Here is a 19,044-nt window from a genome sequence, read left to right on the forward strand (position 1 = left end):
TAGTTTTATTTGATAAAATGATAGTTTTTGTTAGATTAAATCTAGACCATATATTTTAAAAATGTGTGGTGGAGATTTAGTTATAGGGTTATCACACAAATTGGGGTTATCATTATAATGCACCCCTATATATATGTATATATAGGGATGTATTCAGGTCAGAACGCTAAGTATAAGTAAAACTCAAAACACTTGCAGTCCATTGGATCATATGATCTAATGGTTAGATTAATGCCACGTGTCATCTAATAATGTAGAATTTTAGACTAATAATGTAGCTCGGATAATAATGTAGCATTTTAGTTTAATAATGTAGCATTTTAGTTTAGAAATGTATAGTTTTAGTCTTACAATGTACATTTCTAGTCTAATAATGTACCTCGCCTAATAATGTAGATTTTTAGTATCATAATGTAACAAATCACAGCCATCCAATCTAATGATCCAAGGGCTGTGATTTGTGCTGTGTTTTACGCTAAGATGCTGTAAGGACCCTAACACACCCCTATATATATATATATATATATATATATATAAAGCTACGACTTAGTAATTTACATCTTTGATATCACTAATGATTGTTCAATCTTGTCCAATATTCGTTTTAAACGGTTACTAAATCGTTGCAAATTCTTAATTTTAAATTTAGATTAAATTTTTTAAATTGGACGTCAAAGCCTTATATGAACCTTTTTCTTCTCAAAGAAACTTTAATCAAACCTTGTTAGTTGTTATTATATACAGAAAGCCTTTAATCAAGCCTTTTTCAGGTGGGAACCTTAACCTAACCAGTTTTAGGAGGAAACCACAACTCTAAAAGAAAACATTAATCAAACCTTTTATTCATAGAAAGGACACTTCAATAAATTATACTCCCACCGTCCGCCATTAGGAGTCTCATTAATGGGCGGCACGAGTTTTAAGAAATGTTAAGAAAAGTGGATGGAAAAAGTTAGTGGAATAGGGGTCCCACTTGTATATATTACTCCCTCCGTCCGCGAATAGGAGTCCCGTTTTTCCATTTTGGTCCGTCCACGAATAGGAGTCCCGGTTCATAATTACCATAAATGGTAAAGAGGCCCCACAATTCACTCACATATCATTTAAAACTAATATATACAAGTGGGACCCCTATTCCACTAACTTTCTTCCACTCACTTTTCTTAACATTTCTTAAAACCCGCACCGATAAGAAATGGGACTCCTATTGTTGGACGGAGGGAGTAGTTTTAAATGAAATGTGACTGAAATGAGTTATTGGAAGGTGGGACCCTATTACCATTTATGGTAAAAGTGAACCGGGACTCTTATTCGCGGACGGACTAAAATGGAAAAACAGGACTCTTATTCGCGGATGGAGGGAGTACCTTATTAATCAAGTTTCCTCAACAGTCTAATCATAGTTAATCTTCAATCTTGACGGGTTTTGGAGAGATGTAGAAAGAGAATATAGAATGAGAGTGGAACGAAGGGACACTGGAAAAGGTGAGAAACAATGGTTTTATATATACAATAATATATTAATGGGAGTAATGATAACAATTGTTTATGAGTAACGATAAACAACCAAAATAAGGTTAAATTAATAATTTGATGCATTAATTATATTAAAATAATAAATATAGTAAGTGGATAAGTTAAAAAGATTTATTAGCCTTTAACCTTATTTTTTATTTTTATATTTGAATTTCCTTCCTATTTTTTTAAAAATTTGAATTAAAGTATACATTAATTATATTTATGGTTCCCAAAAAATAAAAAAATTATATATAAATCATAAATATATGACCATAATATTATGCACTTTCCATATACTACATATGTATTCATATATTTTAATTAAATGCATAAATAAACCTATTTTTTTAAATAAATTAGTTTTTAGTTATACAAAATTTAGTCACATAGATTTGTTGTTTATAAATACAATAATATATTAGAATTTAAAAAATGAAACATTCTCAAAATGCGAGCAGCTTAGACTACGGCTGAAAATGGACGGTGGAATGCTCTTACTATAATTGATATTTTATTAAGTAGTAGTACTATGTTACAATCAAATATCCCCAACCAAATCTGTCCATTAAAAATTACTACATGCCGTTTCAAAATACGAGATTTATTAGCAAAAAATATCACAAAAGCGAACCAAAAACAATCATTTTAAATTATTGCAAGTTGGATACAAAGATTTATAAAGAGTACGTACTACTAAATAATACTAATAATTAGTTTGATATAGGAGTATTATATTTATTTTGGGTGTCCGCTTGTGTATCTAAACACAAAAATGTATTATTATTTCATTTTGAAAAAGCGTAAGGCATCTAGTTATCTAAAGATGAAGACTGCAGATAATATATGAGTACTGTATAGATTTATTTTTTAAAATAAAAAGGACAATATGTTTATATGTTAAGGTATTTATATATTTAATTTTCAAGAATAAAGGACAATATATTTACTGTAAGTAATTCACATGAATTATGCTTTGTAACGTCTGCACAGATGCATTACTTTACTCATAATTATGGTCATATTGGAAATAAATGAGACTTGAGAAAAATTGAGATGAGATTCGCCAAGTACCATACTCCTATTATGTTAAAAAAATATTTAAACAAGAGATAATTGAATATAAAAAAAAAATAGAATGAAAAAAAATGGCTTCGCCCGGACTCGAACCGGAGACCTTCAGTGTGTTAGACTGACGTGATAACCAACTACACCACGAAACCAAGCTTGTTCATTGATCTCCAGTTTATTAATATGAAAGAAAGTAAAGTGGTGTATTGGATGATATCAATACGAGGCCAATTCTGCGGATGAAATAATCTTTTCATTGAAAAAAAACTGCATCTAAACAATTGACGTTTAGAAAACCAAGCCCAAGGCCCAAGGGAGGGGGAAAATAATCTTTTCATTGAAAAAAAACTGCATCTAAACAATTGACGTTTAGAAAACCAAGCCCAAGGCCCAAGGGAGGGGGAAGCAAAGCATAGCACTAAAGTAATTAAAATGGAAATAAAGTAGAAAATCGAGCAATTCAAAACAAATAATGATCATTCAATTTTGTCCATTCATTTTAAACAATCACTAAATCGTTGCAAATTTATAATTTTAAATTTGGATTCAAATTTGAAGTTGGACGTCAAAACCTTATTATATGAACCATTTTTCTCTAATAGAAACTTAATCATGCCTTTTTATACACAGAGGAAACTGATACGAGTAAGGAGGCAACGCTACCCACCAATGTGGCACCAGCAATGGATCCAGGATTGTAGATTCGGAGGTACGAAAAATAGTTATAGGAGCTTAAAATCAGAACAATGTTTTTCATTCTCTTAGTAATGAATGTCTTGTATAGACACGAATATAATTACTAAACGAGAAATATATAGGAGTAGTTTAAAAATAAATCTTTATGCGGTAATCAAATCTTTTGGATATATAATATTTGAGTAAAGTTTCAATTTTTTTTATAGATAAAATATATTTTAGAAGTAAACCTTGTGAACATAAATAATTTAAGCAAAAATTCAATTATTTTTATAAAATTGAAAATTCATAGATACTCATACTCCATTTTTATTTTATTATTATTATTATTATTATTATTATTATTATTATTATTATTATTATTATTATTATTATATATATATATATATATGCTACAGAAGTTTGTAATTGTTTTGATAAAGCGAAAATCTGAAAAAAAAAGATAAATAAATTGTTTCAATAAAATAAAACAGAAAAAGAATTGAATTGAGTAGCACTTGCAATTGTTACACTGTTCTAAGGTGGGTCCGTGTTAAGGACTCCCTCCTTAACTAGGATCGGCGGTCGAGTTCCGGCGATCAAACGCGTTTCCGGCGCCCTAACATAGGGTCGGGCGTAAGCTAGTAATTCAGGCTGTGCGCGGTTTTCCGTCGGGCAGCGTGAGAAACTAAGGTTGTCGATTGAATCCAAGATTTGTGGGCAATTGGTAAGTTTATTCATAATGATAAAGTTCGTACAATTGCCCTATTTATAAACTAAGGACCCTATGGTTGATTCGACCTAATCCTATTCATCCTGGGAAAGAATCAACAAAGAAAATCCAAGACGAAGCTTATAGATATGCTCGACTCGTACTGCAAAAATATAAAACAAAATACTAATTATTCAAAAAGGAAAGAAAATAGAAAAAAGGAATAAAAAGACTCGATATCTATTTGGGAACGAATTCGCCCAATCTTTCGGGCGGGCGAACGTTCCGCTTCCCTTTCGTTGTCGCGATAGATGGCGGTATCCCCGGCTGACCACTCGTATCCTCTTGCGCCCTCGCCGGTCTGCCTTGGGCGGTGACGGACTGATGCGGGTCCGTATCAACCCCCCCCCCCCTCGATAGCAACCTCCTTGTCCTCAAGGAGCACATTGGGAAATTGACGCTCAATGACCTCTAACGGTTCCCACGATGGCGATTCCGTGCCATCCGACCACCCAACCAACACATGCTCCTTCGGTTGATCCTCGTGCCACAAAACTCGGCGATCCAGCACCCTCACCGGATAGACCACCGGCCGATCATCTAAAAAATCCGAAGGTAATGCCGCAGCAACCCCTTCCTCATCTCCTTCCACAAATGGCTTAAGTAGCCTCACATGAAAGACATTGTGGATCCGACTGCCCTCTGGCAACTTTAACTTGTACGCCACCTGACCGATACGTGCTATAACTTCAAATGGTCCGTAAAAACGACGGGCCAGCTTTGCCGACAACGGTCGCGCGACCGAGTGCTGCCTGTAGGGCTGCAGCTTAAGTAACACCTTATCGCCCTCCTTAAATTCTACATGCCGACGATGTTTATTTGCAGCGTCCCGCATCCTTTGTTGTGCATGCTCCAAGTTACGGCGTAGCTCCACCAACAAAGCCCCCCGTTCACGGATTAACTCGGCGACAGACGGCGGCGTTGCCGCCGACGGAAGAGCGAAGATCAAGCTCGGCGGCTCCCTGCCGTATAGCGCCTTGAAAGGCGACATGGCCAATCCCGCATGGTGAAAGCAGTTAAGGGCCAATTCCGCCCAAGGAAGAAAATTTGCCCACTTCGAGGGTCTGTCTGGCGTGAAAGCTCGCAAATACTGCTCCAGACCTCTATTCCGGACCTCCGTCTGCCCGTCCGATTGGGGATGATAGGCCGTTGAAAAATTCAGCTTTGTACCACTAAGACGCATCAAGTCCTCCCAAAATTGATTCAAGAAGACCGAGTCCCGGTCTGACACCAGAGTATTGGGAAAACCGTGGTGACGAACAACGGTGTTAATAAACAAATGGGCTACCCTCAAGGCGTCGAATCGCATTGGCAACAGCGCAAAATGCGCGTACTTGGATAAGCGATCCACCACCACCATAATAACCGTGTACCCTCTCGACTGGGGAAGCCCTGTGATGAAGTCCATTGAAACGTCCTCCCATACCTGAGTTGGAATAGGTAAGGGCTGCAATAGACCAGCCGGCTTCTGGGTACAATACTTCGTCGTCTGGAAAACCACGCAAGCGTCTACAAAACGCTTTACCTCCTTCTTCATATTTGCCCAGAAAAAATTAGCGGACACCCGTCTAAGGGTCCGTTCAAATCCCGGATGGCCAGCCGACGGCGAGCTATGATACTCTGTCAAAATAGGCGTGCGAGCGGAAGAGCGAGACCCCACAAAAATCCGTCGGTTGTAATAAACCAACCCTGCTACAAATGTCAGATGGGGCGGTGCACTGCCCTCCTTGATTTCCATAACAATCTCCCTCATTTCTGGGGACGAGGCTGCCTCTTGGCGTAGCATTTCCAACAACTGGGGAACCGGGTGGGCCACAGCACTCAAAAGGGCGCCGCTCGACAGCGCGTCGGCACTCGGATTCGCTGCAGCGTCGTCCCTCGGTATCTCCCCTATCGCCGACGATCTTTCCTGCCGGGACAAAGCATCCGCTACGCGATTCAAGGTTCCCTTCTTGTACTCGATCACAAACTTATAGCCCAGTAATTTACGCACATATAATTGTTGGTCCGGAGTTTGAACCACTTGCTGAAGTAGCTCCTTAAGGCTTTTCTGATCACTCCGGATGACAAACTCCCGTCTTAGCAAATATTGCTGCCATTTTTGCACGGCCTCCACTATGGCGTATAATTCTTTATGGTATGTCGACGCAGCTCGGCGTCGGGGGCCCAACTTTTTACTAAGTAAGCGATAGGATGGTTGTCCTGTAACAAGACCGCGCCAATGCCGGTGTCAGAGGCATCAGTCTCTATGCAAAAAGGTTTATCAAAGTCGGGAAGACGCAGAACCGGTGCGCTTGTCATGGCCTCCTTTAAATCTTGAAAGCTCGATTCCGCTCCCGCAGACCATATAAATGCGTCCTTTTTAAGTAGATCTGTCAACGGAGCTGCGATCAAGGCATACTGGGCAATAAAACGTCGATAATAGCCTGTTAAACCCAAAAACCCTCGGAGCTGCTTCACATTCTTGGGCGTAGGCCACGCCGTCATTGCCTCGATTTTACTGGGGTCGGCCTTCAGTAATCCTGCCGTGATTAAGTGGCCCAAATATTCAACTGTCGTACTGCAGAAAGAACATTTAGACATCTTAACAAAGAAGTTGTTTTCCCTGAGGACGGTAAGGACTGCTGTCAAATGTTCGCCATGCTCTGCTATGCTTGCGCTGTAAACCAAGATGTCATCAAAAAATACTATCACGAACTTCCGGAGCATCGGCTGGAATATCGCGTTCATAGCTGCCTAAAACGTAGACGGCGCGTTCGTCAGACCGAAAGGCATTACAAGAAACTCAAAGTGGCCATTGTGCGTCCTGAACGCAGTCTTGAAAATGTCCTCATCATGCATCCGGATTTGGTGATACCCGGAACGAAGGTCCAATTTGGTAAACACCCTGGCTCCGCCCAATTCATCGAACAACTCGTCCGCTGTTGGAATAGGAAAGTGATCGGGTACCGTCGCGTTATTCAAAGCCCTGTAATCAATACAAAAATGAAATGTGCCATCTTTCTTGCGGATAAGAAGGACCGGGGACGAGAACGGACTGCTGCTCCGCTGAATTATTCCCTGCTCAAGCATTTCCCGGACCTGGCGCTCAATTTCGTTTTTCTGAAAATAGGGATAGCGGTACGGCCTTACGTTGATCGAGCGCGACCCGGGTAAGAGGTGAATGCGATGGTCATAAGGTCGTTTAGGTGGCACCCCCTCCGAGATCGCGAAGACCTGGCGAAACCCTTCCAGGGCCGTCAACACATTCGGCGGTAAGCCCAGTGGAAATTCATCTTGACTAGCTCCTGGTTGTGTTTGCGTCTCCGGTTCTAGCAGCCAGATTTCATAACACTCCAGACTCGCACTGTGGCTGACCAACGAAGACAGTGATTGCAAATTTACACGGCTTGGTGGGGGTACGATCCTGCGCAGAGTAATCAGTTTGGAATCTTGTGTAAATTCGAGCGTCTTGCCAACGAAGTCTGCCGTGACCTTGCCTAGAGATTCAAGCCAATTCATGCCCAATATAATGTCCGGGCCGTGTATCGGCAAGATGTGGAGGTCCACTGTAAACACGTTCCCCTGTACCGACAACTTTGTTTTGCGCGCCACATGTGTGCATAGTAGTGCCTCGCCATTCCCGACATATACCCTAAAGGGCCGAATGGGGGACAGGGGTAAGTGCAAAGACCCTGCTATCCTTGGGTGAAGGAAGTCTCTATCACTGCCAGTATCAATGAGGATGCAGACTTCCATCTCTTGTATGTGTCCCACTACTTTCAAGGGTCGTGACTTCCGGTCACCATTCATTGCATGGATGTGAGAGATGTCTGCTGCAAATAGCTCATCTGGTGTGTCTTGTTCAAAAATATCCAATGCACAGTAGTAATCGCTGTTTACAAACGTGACCAATGACCCACTTTTCCGGGCAATGCCAACACAGCCCCAGACCCCTGCTCGGCGTCGTGGCTGCCTGACCTGAACTCGAGGTTGGCTGAGTAGCCGTAGGTGCGGCCGTGGCTGCTGTCGACGCCCGACTGTCCCGATTCTGCCAAGGACGTCGCGAGGTTGAAGAGGGTTGGGTCTGCGGTGGTTGGTCGACCGATGTGTCGGCCAATTCCAAGGCCAGTGCCATTGCCTCTGCCAGAGACGCCGGGCGGTGGAGACGTAGGCGTTCCTGCATGTCCGGTTTAAGGCCGGCCACGAACAAGGTGAATAATTCCGACTCTGGAACACCCTGAACCCTATTGAGATATTTTTCAAACGTATCGTGATACTCCAAAACTGTCCCTGTCTGAGTTAATTTAGCGATCAACCCAAAATAATTCTTAAAACTTTGTCTGTCGAAGCGATGGCGTACGTCCACCAAAAAATCCTGCCATGTGACGAACTCTGTGTTCTTGCAATAATTGAAGACCCATTCTGACGCCGGTGGGTCAAATAGCATTACTGCATAATGTAGCCGTTGAGCATCCGACATCATGAGATGGTCAAAGTAATACTGAACCCTAGATACCCAATTGGTTGCGTCAGAACCATCGAAGCGTGGTGGGTTCATCTTGACGCGCTGTGGCTTTTCATAACCCTGGACATTGTTATGATAACGTTGGGGAGGGTCCCAACATGTAGCCGGTCGTTCAAATGGAGGTTCGTTCCCGCCAGGAATAAAACGCGCCTGTCGGGTGCCCGGCTACTCCCAACCTGGGCCGTTCCGACCTCTGCCCTCGCGACGTCCTCTCTCCTCAGGGACGTTCTCTCGGAAACCCAGATTAGGGTTATGAGGCTGATTTCCCCTGTCTCCAAACCTTCGACGGTGGACCTCGTCATAATCGCCGTCCTCTCCATCATCAAACCCGAACAGAAGGTCGGTCTCACGGTTCAAAATCGGACCCAGATTGTCAAATTTACGGTTGGTCTCATCCCTCCATATGTCGAACTGGTCAAATTTCTCCAACAAGCGATCAAGCTTAGTATTCATGTTATCGTCCTGCAGATTGTCCTGCGGCCCACGGCCATCGAACTCTCCGTCATCCCCTGGCGTGCGGTGGTTCCCGCCGCCATTACCGCGCCCCGCGGTTGTCAGTCTTCCCCCGAAACGGTTCGGAGGGTAATTGTCATGGCGTGGGGTTCCCCAAACCGCCTTGCCGTTGTTGTAATTGTTCCGTCGCATGAGTACACGGATGAAAGCACCAGTTGTTAAGGACTCCCTCCTTAACTAGGATCGACGGTCGAGTTCCGGCGATCAAACGCGTTTCCGGCGCCCTAACGTAGGGTCGGCGGTAAGCTAGTAATTCAGGCTGTGCGCGGTTTTCCGTCGGGCAGCGTGAGAAACTAAGGTTGTCGATTGAATCCAAGATTTGTGGGCAATTAGTAAGTTTATTCATAATGATAAAGTTCGTACAATTGCCCTATTTATAAACTAAGGACCCTAGGGTTGATTCGACCTAATCCTATTCATCCTGGGAAAAAATCAACAAAGAAAACCCAAGACGGAGCTTATAGATATGCTCGACTCGTACTGCAAAAATAAATAACAAAATACTAATTATTCAAAAAGGAAAGAAAATAGAAAAAATGAATAAAAAGACTCGATATCTATTTGGGAACGAATTCGCCCAATCTTTCGGGCGGGCGAACGTTCCGCTTCCCTTTCGTTGTCGCGATAGATGGCGGTATCCCCGGCTGACCACTCGTATCCTCTTGCGCCCTCGCCGGTCTGCCTTGGGCGGTGACGGACTGATGCGGGTCCGTATCAGTCCGCCATTGTGTGGCACCCGAGGGAAGGGACGAAGACTTGGAGGTGAATGAGCAGACCGGAACACCGACAGTGGCGCGCAAAGAAGTAGATCAAGTAGGAGAGACAAGGAAGACGAAGGACCGGCTCAAACAGAATACCCGGAAACCCGAGAGATACCAAGACTATGTCTCACGTTGACTTAGTTATTTTAAATTTTTTACGTTATTTCTTTTTGAACTATTTTGATTAAAGTATTTCGAGTCGAGCATAATTATAAGATCCGTGTCGGGCTTTCTTTGTTGTTTTTTTACCGAGATACTTAGGAGGTCGAACCAACCCTAGAGTCCTTAGTTATTATAAATAGAGATTCTGTACATTATTATCAATGTTAATACAACAGAATTTACCTAATTTTTCTGCTCTTTAATCTTTGCAAGTTATTTCCGCTGCCCTAACCCTAGTTGGGCGACACACGGTTGCTCGACGGGAAGATTTCTTGCGAATGGACCTTCTATCCTCCGGTGATCCCTCGTTGCCAAACCCCGATATGAGTAAGCTCGTATCAGAAACCTTAACCAAACCTTCTTTTCATATCAGACCGAAACCTTAATCAGGCTTTTTTTTCAGAAGGAAGCCATAATCAAACATTTTTTCAGAAGAAAATCCCAATTAAACTTTTTTGTGCTTACAAGGAAACCTTAGTCAAACCTTTTATTCATAGGAAGGAAACCTTAATCAATTGAACATTATAAATCAAGGTTTCTCAACAGTCCAATCATAATTAATCTTCCCCAAACTACTGGGAGGAGGTTTTAGTTGATGGCCGGTGGCCGGTTTGGCTTAAATTAATGAGCCACATAATCAAAATATAACGTGATTACTTTAATCTAACACGATGTTAATAAATCAACCAAAATGTCTGCATGACTTATAATCCTTAAGTGGAATAACTTGATAAAAATTAATTTTTTTTATATTAGTCTGTCTATTAATTATGATTAGTTTATTTTTAATGACTTAAATTGTATTTTATACTAACATTAGTTCAACCATTTTCTCTGTTTATTTTTTTTTATTTTATCAATTTTTATATTAGGATTTAGGGTTTAGGGTCAACCCTATCAATTTTTATACTAACAATAGTTCAACCCTATCAATTTTTATATTAAAATGATGGTCATCTGAAATTTAAAAACAATTTTTGATAATACAAAATGGATTTAAGTATAGAATGATTAAAAGTCATGCAGATTGAAATGTAGCACACAAGTCACATTGTGCACCTACTAAACGAATCCACCAAATATAATGCAAAGCAATTTCCAGTAAATCAAAAACAAAAATATGAAGGTTGAAAAAATGATGCAATTAATTAGGCATATGGCAGTGGGAATGGCGGTGATAGTAGTGCTATCGGCAATTCCGGCGGATTCGTCGACGGACTGCAGCACAGTGACGGCATTGATCTCGTCGTGCTCGAGCTTCGTGAAGGACGGGACGCCCGATCCGATGCCCGGATCCCCCTGCTGTATGGCCATGACCACCCTCAACAACGTCGCTGACTCAGCCGACAACCGCCGCAGCGTCTGCCGCTGCTTGATGGACTTGATTACCCAAAACAACCCTAACGCCACCGCAATCGCCACCTTGCCTGGTTTCTGCGGTGTTTCTCTCGGATTCACCATTGATCTTAATACCGACTGCGAATAGTACTCTCTCTCTCAATCTCGATCTCGATCTCGATTCACTGTTAATTAATACTATTAGTATGTGTGTGTAATTAAATTCAATTTTGTGTAGCATCGACCAATTTGCTGAGCTTGAAGGAAGGTGAAGGCAATGCTGTGGATGGATGCACTCAAACTGCAAATAGGTTTTTCTTTTTTTTTCTTATTTCAAAAATGGGAATAATGTATCGAGTTTTCAATTTTTAGTGGAGTATTGAAATAAAATGGGATAAGTAACTTGAATTCGAATGTACCAGGGGGGTACTATTTTACAATCTCTTCAAATGTTTACATTTTCTAATTTGGGCTAATAGCCAAAAAAATATACTCCTACTTACCAATTTTTGATCAATTAACGTGTTTATCACAAACTTTAAATATGGTGAAAAAATACATTAACTTTTTTCGGTAGTCAATTTGTCAAAAAATTCAATACGTGCTGTACTTGGATGTCTGCTTTATCTGACTGCTGGTCCCTTAAACAATGTAGTAGTTCATATAACGAACTTATAATGTATTAGCACAAAAAATAATACAAACTTTAAAATACACAATCTTAAATTTGCTGGAAAATTTAATCGTGGGAAATTTACTACTAATAAATTAAAAGTTTGTGGGAAATTTACTAATAAGTTAAAGTTCGTTATAAAAACATGAATTGACCAGAACATAGTGTATTTTTTGGCTATTAAGTTTAACCCTTGTAATTTCAACAATCATGCGTTGTAGTATTTAATTAGAGTAATTCATAAGAAAGATGAATCTGACAGAGTGTAACTGTAAATAGTAACACAGACGTAATAGATACTCCATATTTATTTGAGTATTTCACCTTATGAGCATGTGACAGAATATAAACAAAACATCCCGTGAGCTAATAATTCAAGACATTTCACTTTCAAGGAATGACAAATCTCATCCCTTAAAAAAAAGGTAAAAAAGACAAAGGAATGAACGTCTTGTCTTTTTGAAATTTGGTTCCATGTTTTTTTAGTAATTATTGTTTAATGGAGGAAAATAGATGGGAGATTTGAATTGTATAGTATGTACTTAGACCACCTCCAACCATACACCAAATCCCATTTTTGGTATAAAAATGTGCTCCAATCATACTCCATACCCATACCCATTTTTGGATTTTTTAATCAAACAACACCAAATTTGAAGTGAACACCAAAATTGAGTATCTACTGCAAAAAAGTTTTAAATATTGCATAATAGTCCTTTATATTATTTGGAGGTTCATGAATCAGCCGGCCATAATTTGTGTATTGGAGTACTTGATAGTTTGAATCAGCCGACACTCCTTGCAAATATTGAGTAGAGCTATGGATGTTGAGTAGAGATATGTTGGCGTGTGTTTTACTAGTGTCTAGAAAATCTGATCACACACACACTCTCTATTTGATTTTGCAAATATTTTTCCATAAGAAAATTAAAAAGGAATCAGAAAGCTGACCATATTATAATAAATTATATTTTTTTTAGCAAATAATAACTAATAAATTTACAAATATATGAATGAATATTGCTAAAAAATCTTGTTATTATTGCTTACCGTATTAATAGTTTAAAAGTTTCAATTATGTGTCAATAGTTTAGAAGTTGTTTAGCTGAGATTCATTTTTACTAAAGAGCTATGGATGGATGTCGCACAACTATAGAGCAAGTCTTTATTAAGAAAGCAAGTTAAACACAATGCATTAAAATAAAATAAAACACGAACAACAAATTATTATAATAAAATGAAAAACGTCATCTAATAATTTGGTAAATCAGAACCGGAACCTCCAATATTGTCGAAGTACGAAGAATATGCTCTAGTTGCATAGTCATCTGGTTCATCTTGAATATATAAAGTACATTTAATATATAAATATATTAATAAGAAAATTTTGTATACTTATTTAATTTACATAATTAAAAATATTGCGGGACTAATATGTAATTTAAAATAAATATGTAGGTACAATTAAAAAGGTGTAAAAAGTATATAAATATGGAATATTCTTTTGGGTTTGAGTTTGGAGTAAATGATTGGAGTAAAAGTACTTTTTGATGTGACCCATACTCAAAAATGAGTTTGAGTTTGGTGTAAATGGTTGGAAATGGCCTTATATAGAAAATGGGATTTCATTCTATAGAGTGAATTTTTCCAACGACCCCCCTAAATAGGCATGGTAAATTTCAAGAAAAAAACTCGTACTGTCCAAAACAATTTGATGGAATTTTGAATTCAGATTTACTATCTATTTGTGGGGTATCTATTACTATCATATTTTAACTTATTGTTATAATTGTCATTGACATCATCATAGATTGTTACTCGAGTCAAAAGTGAAATTTTGCGTGATTGAAGTAATTAGTAATCCAAGTGGTCACAGCCTTCGTGACTTACTCCATTTTATTTTAAATATTCAATTTTGAAATACGTATCCAACTTCACTAGCTTTTGTAGCATGCCAATTGAGAGATTTAAGAGAGGCCATCAAATCACAAATCATAAATCATAATACAGCAAATTATCAATCTTCTACAATATTATATGTTATAAACAACAGCAGAAAATACAAATCAAATATGTGCAATATTGTTTATTATGGTTGGAAATAAACACAAGAGCTCAATCTATTCTTACAAACAATTACTGATCACAAACAAAACACACTTACAAAGCCAACTTCAAGAAACAAGAAAATCATGGGCTCTTTTCTCCAAACTACTACTCCTTAGTTCTTACCATAAGTTCTGCCAACAATTTCATGCCCTGCAATATGTGAATCTTCTGCACACACTGACTTTTATGATGCAGCTCAGACAAAAATCATGGCAAAGAAATTTATCTGTAGGCCCTACGACCGTAGCCAGCATCGTTTCTGGGAGTCCCCGGCCTCTTTAAAAGACCAGAGTACATATATGTGTTGCTAAATGCAGATCCCCTTTCTGAGATAGTGTCCATATTCCAAGGATCACAGCCATGTGTAGCGTTCAAGGCGAGCTCCTCCTGCTGTGTTGTTCTCTGCTTGGGCGCGCTATGAGACCTGACTTTAGCCCGAGATGACTCGGTATTTGCCATGTAACTGGGGTGACTAAGATAATCACCAAAAACACTTCTTGAGCACTCGCTCCGAGCAGGAGTGAACGGGCCCCGTAGGTTGCTGGTTCGTCTGGACGAAGCTGAGTGTACTCTCGGGCTGTTGTCAGCAGTCCTTGCTTCCTCGGATGATATACTAGGATTCGGTTTTTGAAGCTTTGAGAAAACTCTCTTTGAATAGTCATGTCCTAAGTCATTATTCTTCCATGCTGAGAAATTGTGGGAGTTAGGAATTGCTCTGTTGTCACCACCGGTTTTCTGGCTAGGCTTCCATGTATCTATCTCCAGTATCTTGTCATTTCTCTCATCATCAGCATTCCCACTCTCTAGGGAGGCCTCATCATGGAGGTTGTTCCGCGCGTTTTGTTCCATCCAGTGATTTAACCATCTTGAAGCTTGATGTGGCTTCTCTTTGTCGACATTGTTGCCAATATGTGATCTTGAATGCTGCTGCTGCATTTTCAGGAAGCCACGAGGCACAATAAACGAATGTTCTTTGCTTGATTTCTTTAATATCGTGAGTAAGTAGAATTGGGATTATCATCAGTAAACTACCTTAAGAAGAGATCCACCATGTTTCAAAGTATTTGACCTCTCTGCGTTTCTTCCGATGCCTCCCACGCCCTGCTAGTATTTTGAACACAAGAACAGAATGTTAATGAACAGCACACTGAGTCATAGAAGTTCATTACAGCAGATGTCTTTTCCAACCCACTAATTCTTGAACTGAACAAAACACGTTCATGCTTATGCACCGAAAGCAGACTCACTGTATGATTAGAACTACAGAAGAAGTTAATTCTGGCATCTGTGTAAGATCGATGTGCAGAGGCTCGAGCCTGGATCTTGGCCATTGTTTGCATGCGGTAGAGCATATCTGCGCTTTGCTTTCTCACGATGTGCCCTCTCACCAGGGCTTGAAGCTTAACTAATCCCTTAAGGGCCTTCAACGCTCTCTTAGCCTACAAACAAGCATTAGACATCATACCTTCTTTGCTTTGTCGCACGACAAATATGACATAAATAATTTGTAAACAACTAACAAGAATCGACCTTATAGATGCCTAAAAAGATAGTAACCACAAAAAAGCAACAGAGTTAAGCCAAACACTTATGAATCAAGTATATTCAGGAGTTTCTCGCTTGCTCTGCAACGGGATTCCTAGAACCGTATATCAAGCTTATCAAGAGGTCCTTACAAGAACGTCTTAAGATTTTCATTACAAGATTCTCGAGATGTATCTAGTAAACCGTCTTAGTCAATTCAATAAGCAGCAGCAACTGTTTAGATCAAGTGATAGTCCATTGTTGCGTCATTCTACTTAAAATTGGTCACTAATGACATCTAAGTCCCACTCGCCACTGTTTTACACGCACAAAGGTAAGAAAACTTGTGATTCAAAATAGTCGGTCGTTAACTGGTAAGCAGAAAGAATGCTACCAAAACTTTAAAGTTGTTTCGCATGCGCCCAGAAAAATTTCAACTTCACATGTTATGCATCACATGGTTGTTATCCTAAAAACTATGCTTTCATGTCTCATACTGGCCAAATAAAAGGACATATACAAACTTCCCATCAAAGTAAAACACAAAAGCCCCTATTCCATTACCAAAGGATAAACCACAGACAATAACAGGCATCTAAAACTCCCAAAAGAAAAAGGGAAATATTCATCACAGCTCAGAATTGCTGCAACATCTGTGTTATAAGACAAAGGAACTAAATGTTAGTGATTGTGAAATGTCACAGCCACTAGCTTGGTGGAATTGAGTCCCTCTTTTCCTCTACCACTCCTTTACTTGATGACTTATAACATCAACCAGTACTTCCCCCCAAAATCACATACCATATTTGTTTATTAGAGGTGAAAGTCGAAGAGCATCTACTAATATGGGCATGTTGTCAGCATGTGTGAATGGAACTAGTGGTATATGATTTGCTGTCATTCCCCACAAAATATATATATGTATGACAAAGACTGCATCACATAATCCAAGAAACGGAAGAGGGACTCTCATCCCCCCCAAACTTCCTGGCCACAAATTGAAGTCCATAACCACAACTCAGTTAATGCTTCCACCCTCTTCGATTCATTTCCATAATCAAACAAATCACACACTTTTTAACTAAAAGAGAATACCAGAAACATAAATCGAGTAAAAGACACAATTTTTATAGTTGGGGGTGAAAAAAAAGCAAAATTACGAACCAAATAAGCTCGGAAAGCAGACTGAATCTTGACTGCGGCCAATACAGACCTCCGATCAGCAATGTTTGGGGCAGTTCTCCCACTCCCACTCCCGCTGGTCAAGCGGACCACCTGAGCGGCGGCCTGGGCCGCAGCCAGCGCCGCCTCGGCGACGGCGGCCGTGGCGGCGGCCACCGCTATTGCATGCTTGTTGGCGTCGATTCCTTCAATGTAGGGACTGGCCATGGGGTCCTCCCCGTAATTCTTGAAATTGAGGGAAGCATCGGAGGGATTCCACTTGTTCTTGTTGTTTCCCTTGGGCGGCGCCTTTTTGGAGGAGAAAAGCGAACGGAACCACCTAGCAGCCTTACCCATGGCGCATTATAGGAATTGGAGATGAAGAGATGGATTGAGGTTGAGATGCGGTGAGCATTTTGGTGGAGAGGGCATAGGAATTTGGATGAGAAGATCAATCGGTGGTATTTAATGAAGTGGGGGAGGTTTAAACTTTTTGACAGAGAGGGAGAGACTTGTGATCACGCGCGATACTGCTGTAGTGGTGGTTGCTACTTTTCTATGAAAATCCAATTGGACTTTTTGCAGGTAAAAAAAGTCCAGTGAGAACTCATTTTAATTTTGACTCTATTACCTAAGGGGAACAAATTTTTATAGTGAACACTAACTTTCCCACTGCTACATGCATTCATCTTTCTCGGTTCTTGGTATAGAGATTAACAATTTTTATACATGGACCAAGTTTTAATGCAAGGATTTAATAAATCGATATGAAAGTGCTGAAATTTTGGTGCAAGTCAAAGTGCAAGTTAATGATATAACTAAGTTAAGGACACAATTTTGAATAATTTAAAAATGTGAGACGCTAAAAAGAATTTTGCTACAAATTAAAATACTCCCTCCGTCCCTATGTATTAGAGATGTTTCATTTTAACACTCTTTTAGATAAATGATAATAATAAATAATTACAATAAAGAGAAAATAATATAAATAAAATCTTTCTCAATATTATTATCTCTATTATTTTACTTTTTCTCCACTTTAACTATTTATTAATATTATTTTTTAAAAACAAGTGCTCATAAAAAATGCTTCTGCTACGGAAGGACGGATTGAGTACTACTTTACTCTAGCCTAGTGAATTTGAATCGTATTCGCAAAACTTTATATGAAAATGAAGTGCTCCCGATATCATTTCTTGATTTTAGTTTTGAACTTTTGGATACAATACTTTATACTCCTAATATCTTAAGATAATCTGGTCATGAGCCGGAGAGATTAAAGATTTAAAAATAAAATAAAATAGCACCTCTTTTATTCACACAAACTATTGTTTTCTACTCCCTCCGTCCCAATAAATATGAAACATTTGGTTTCCGGCACAGGATTTTATGCAAGTGTTGTTTTGTGAGTTAATGAAGAGAGAGTAAAGTAAGAGAGAGGGAAAAGTAGAGAGAGTGATGTTTCCATTTTAGGAAACGTTTCATTTTTAGTGGGGCAACTCAAAAAGGAAAACGTTGCATTTCTAATGGGACAGAGGGAGTATTTTTTAAAAGTACAGTTTACAGAAGTGTTATCGTTGCTCTTAAAGAATAAAATTATTTTTATATGTCAAAATACTACTAACTTTAGTTTGTCGCTCAAGTCTTTATGATAAACCCAATTAGCCTGCGTGACTTATGAGGCTTTAGTATGTAGTAGTACAGTAGTAGCATTTATTTATTGATTTTATATGAGAGCGAGGTTTTAGCTGTTTCATTCTTTTTAAATTTTAACTAGCAAACTGGTACTTGCAAAAGGGCCTTGATATGTCAATTTAAAAAAAGAAAAGAGGTGTTTTTCAAAACAATCGGTGAAGTAATCCATAATTAGATTGGTTGGCAAAAATCTTGCACTTGAAGTAGTACCAAGAGTGATGATGATTGGAACAAATGAATGGGATGATTATTCGGCATCAAGAAAACAATTTCACACGTTAAGAATTAGGTAATATTTTTTGGTGTTAAAAATGATTCCAATTTCCCACTCATCTCATCCACACCACAGTAATAAAAGAAAGGTAATGGGCACTCAAAACAGAAGACGTGACCCAAAGATGGGTAAAGCTAACAAGAGCCACTAGTCCTAGTAACCCATTGGTGATTGGCCCCACCCCTACTTATGAAAATGAAATCACACATTACTGCACCACCTAACCAAATCTCCCCATCTCCTTCAATATCAATCCTTCAACACACAACAAACACAAACATCTACCATGTTATG

The 19,044-nt window shown here is 39.3% G+C and overlaps 2 protein-coding genes and 1 non-coding gene across 6 annotated transcripts; 1 reads left to right on the forward strand and 2 right to left on the reverse strand.

Moving 5' to 3' along the window:
- Window positions 1–2,664: 2,664 nt before the first annotated feature.
- On the reverse strand, window positions 2,665–2,738 carry TRNAV-AAC. Its single transcript has one exon. It is a non-coding gene; the product is annotated as a tRNA-Val (tRNA).
- Window positions 2,739–11,067: 8,329 nt separating this feature from the next.
- Window positions 11,068–11,722, forward strand: LOC125203506 (putative non-specific lipid-transfer protein 14). The gene is made up of 2 exons (XM_048101861.1): window positions 11,068–11,461; window positions 11,553–11,722. Exons 1-2 carry the CDS (start codon window positions 11,097–11,099, stop codon window positions 11,584–11,586), a joined length of 399 nt encoding a protein of 132 aa, XP_047957818.1. The 5' UTR covers window positions 11,068–11,096; the 3' UTR covers window positions 11,587–11,722.
- Window positions 11,723–14,047: 2,325 nt separating this feature from the next.
- On the reverse strand, window positions 14,048–17,306 carry LOC125207155 (protein IQ-DOMAIN 23-like). 4 transcript variants are annotated; one of them, XM_048106379.1, is made up of 4 exons: window positions 16,785–17,306; window positions 15,344–15,535; window positions 15,129–15,197; window positions 14,048–15,023 (listed from the first exon to the last, which is right to left on the reverse strand). In XM_048106379.1, the coding sequence occupies exons 1-4, from the start codon at window positions 17,136–17,138 to the stop codon at window positions 14,319–14,321; spliced, it is 1,320 nt and encodes a 439-aa protein (XP_047962336.1). In that variant the 5' UTR covers window positions 17,139–17,306; the 3' UTR covers window positions 14,048–14,318. The 4 variants fall into 4 exon arrangements, with proteins under 4 accessions (XP_047962336.1, XP_047962335.1, XP_047962334.1 ...); XM_048106378.1 differs by having other exon boundaries at window positions 15,129–15,200; window positions 16,785–17,305; XM_048106377.1 differs by having other exon boundaries at window positions 14,048–15,026; window positions 16,785–17,304.
- Between the last annotated feature and the right edge of the window lie 1,738 nt (window positions 17,307–19,044).

The sequence above is a fragment of the Salvia hispanica genome, chromosome 2 (assembly GCF_023119035.1).
Source record: "Salvia hispanica cultivar TCC Black 2014 chromosome 2, UniMelb_Shisp_WGS_1.0, whole genome shotgun sequence".
Classification (NCBI taxonomy): domain Eukaryota; kingdom Viridiplantae; phylum Streptophyta; class Magnoliopsida; order Lamiales; family Lamiaceae; genus Salvia; species Salvia hispanica.

What these genes read in the sequence shown, in the direction of transcription:
- LOC125203506 (XM_048101861.1), top strand. Translation starts at nt 11,097, where the DNA reads ATGAAGGTTGAAAAAATGATGCAATTAATTAGGCATATGGCAGTGGGA. An exon ending in CTTAATACCGACTGCGAATA is followed by an intron (nt 11,462 to 11,552) that starts GTACTCTCTCTC and finishes AATTTTGTGTAG; the next exon opens with CATCGACCAATTTGCTGAGC.
- LOC125207155 (XM_048106376.1), bottom strand. Translation starts at nt 17,138, where the DNA reads ATGGGTAAGGCTGCTAGGTGGTTCCGTTCGCTTTTCTCCTCCAAAAAG. An exon ending in TCTGTAGTTCTAATCATACA is followed by an intron (nt 15,201 to 15,343) that starts GTGAGTCTGCTT and finishes TCAAAATACTAG; the next exon opens with CAGGGCGTGGGAGGCATCGG. An exon ending in ATGGTGGATCTCTTCTTAAG is followed by an intron (nt 15,027 to 15,128) that starts GTAGTTTACTGA and finishes CTGAAAATGCAG; the next exon opens with CAGCAGCATTCAAGATCACA.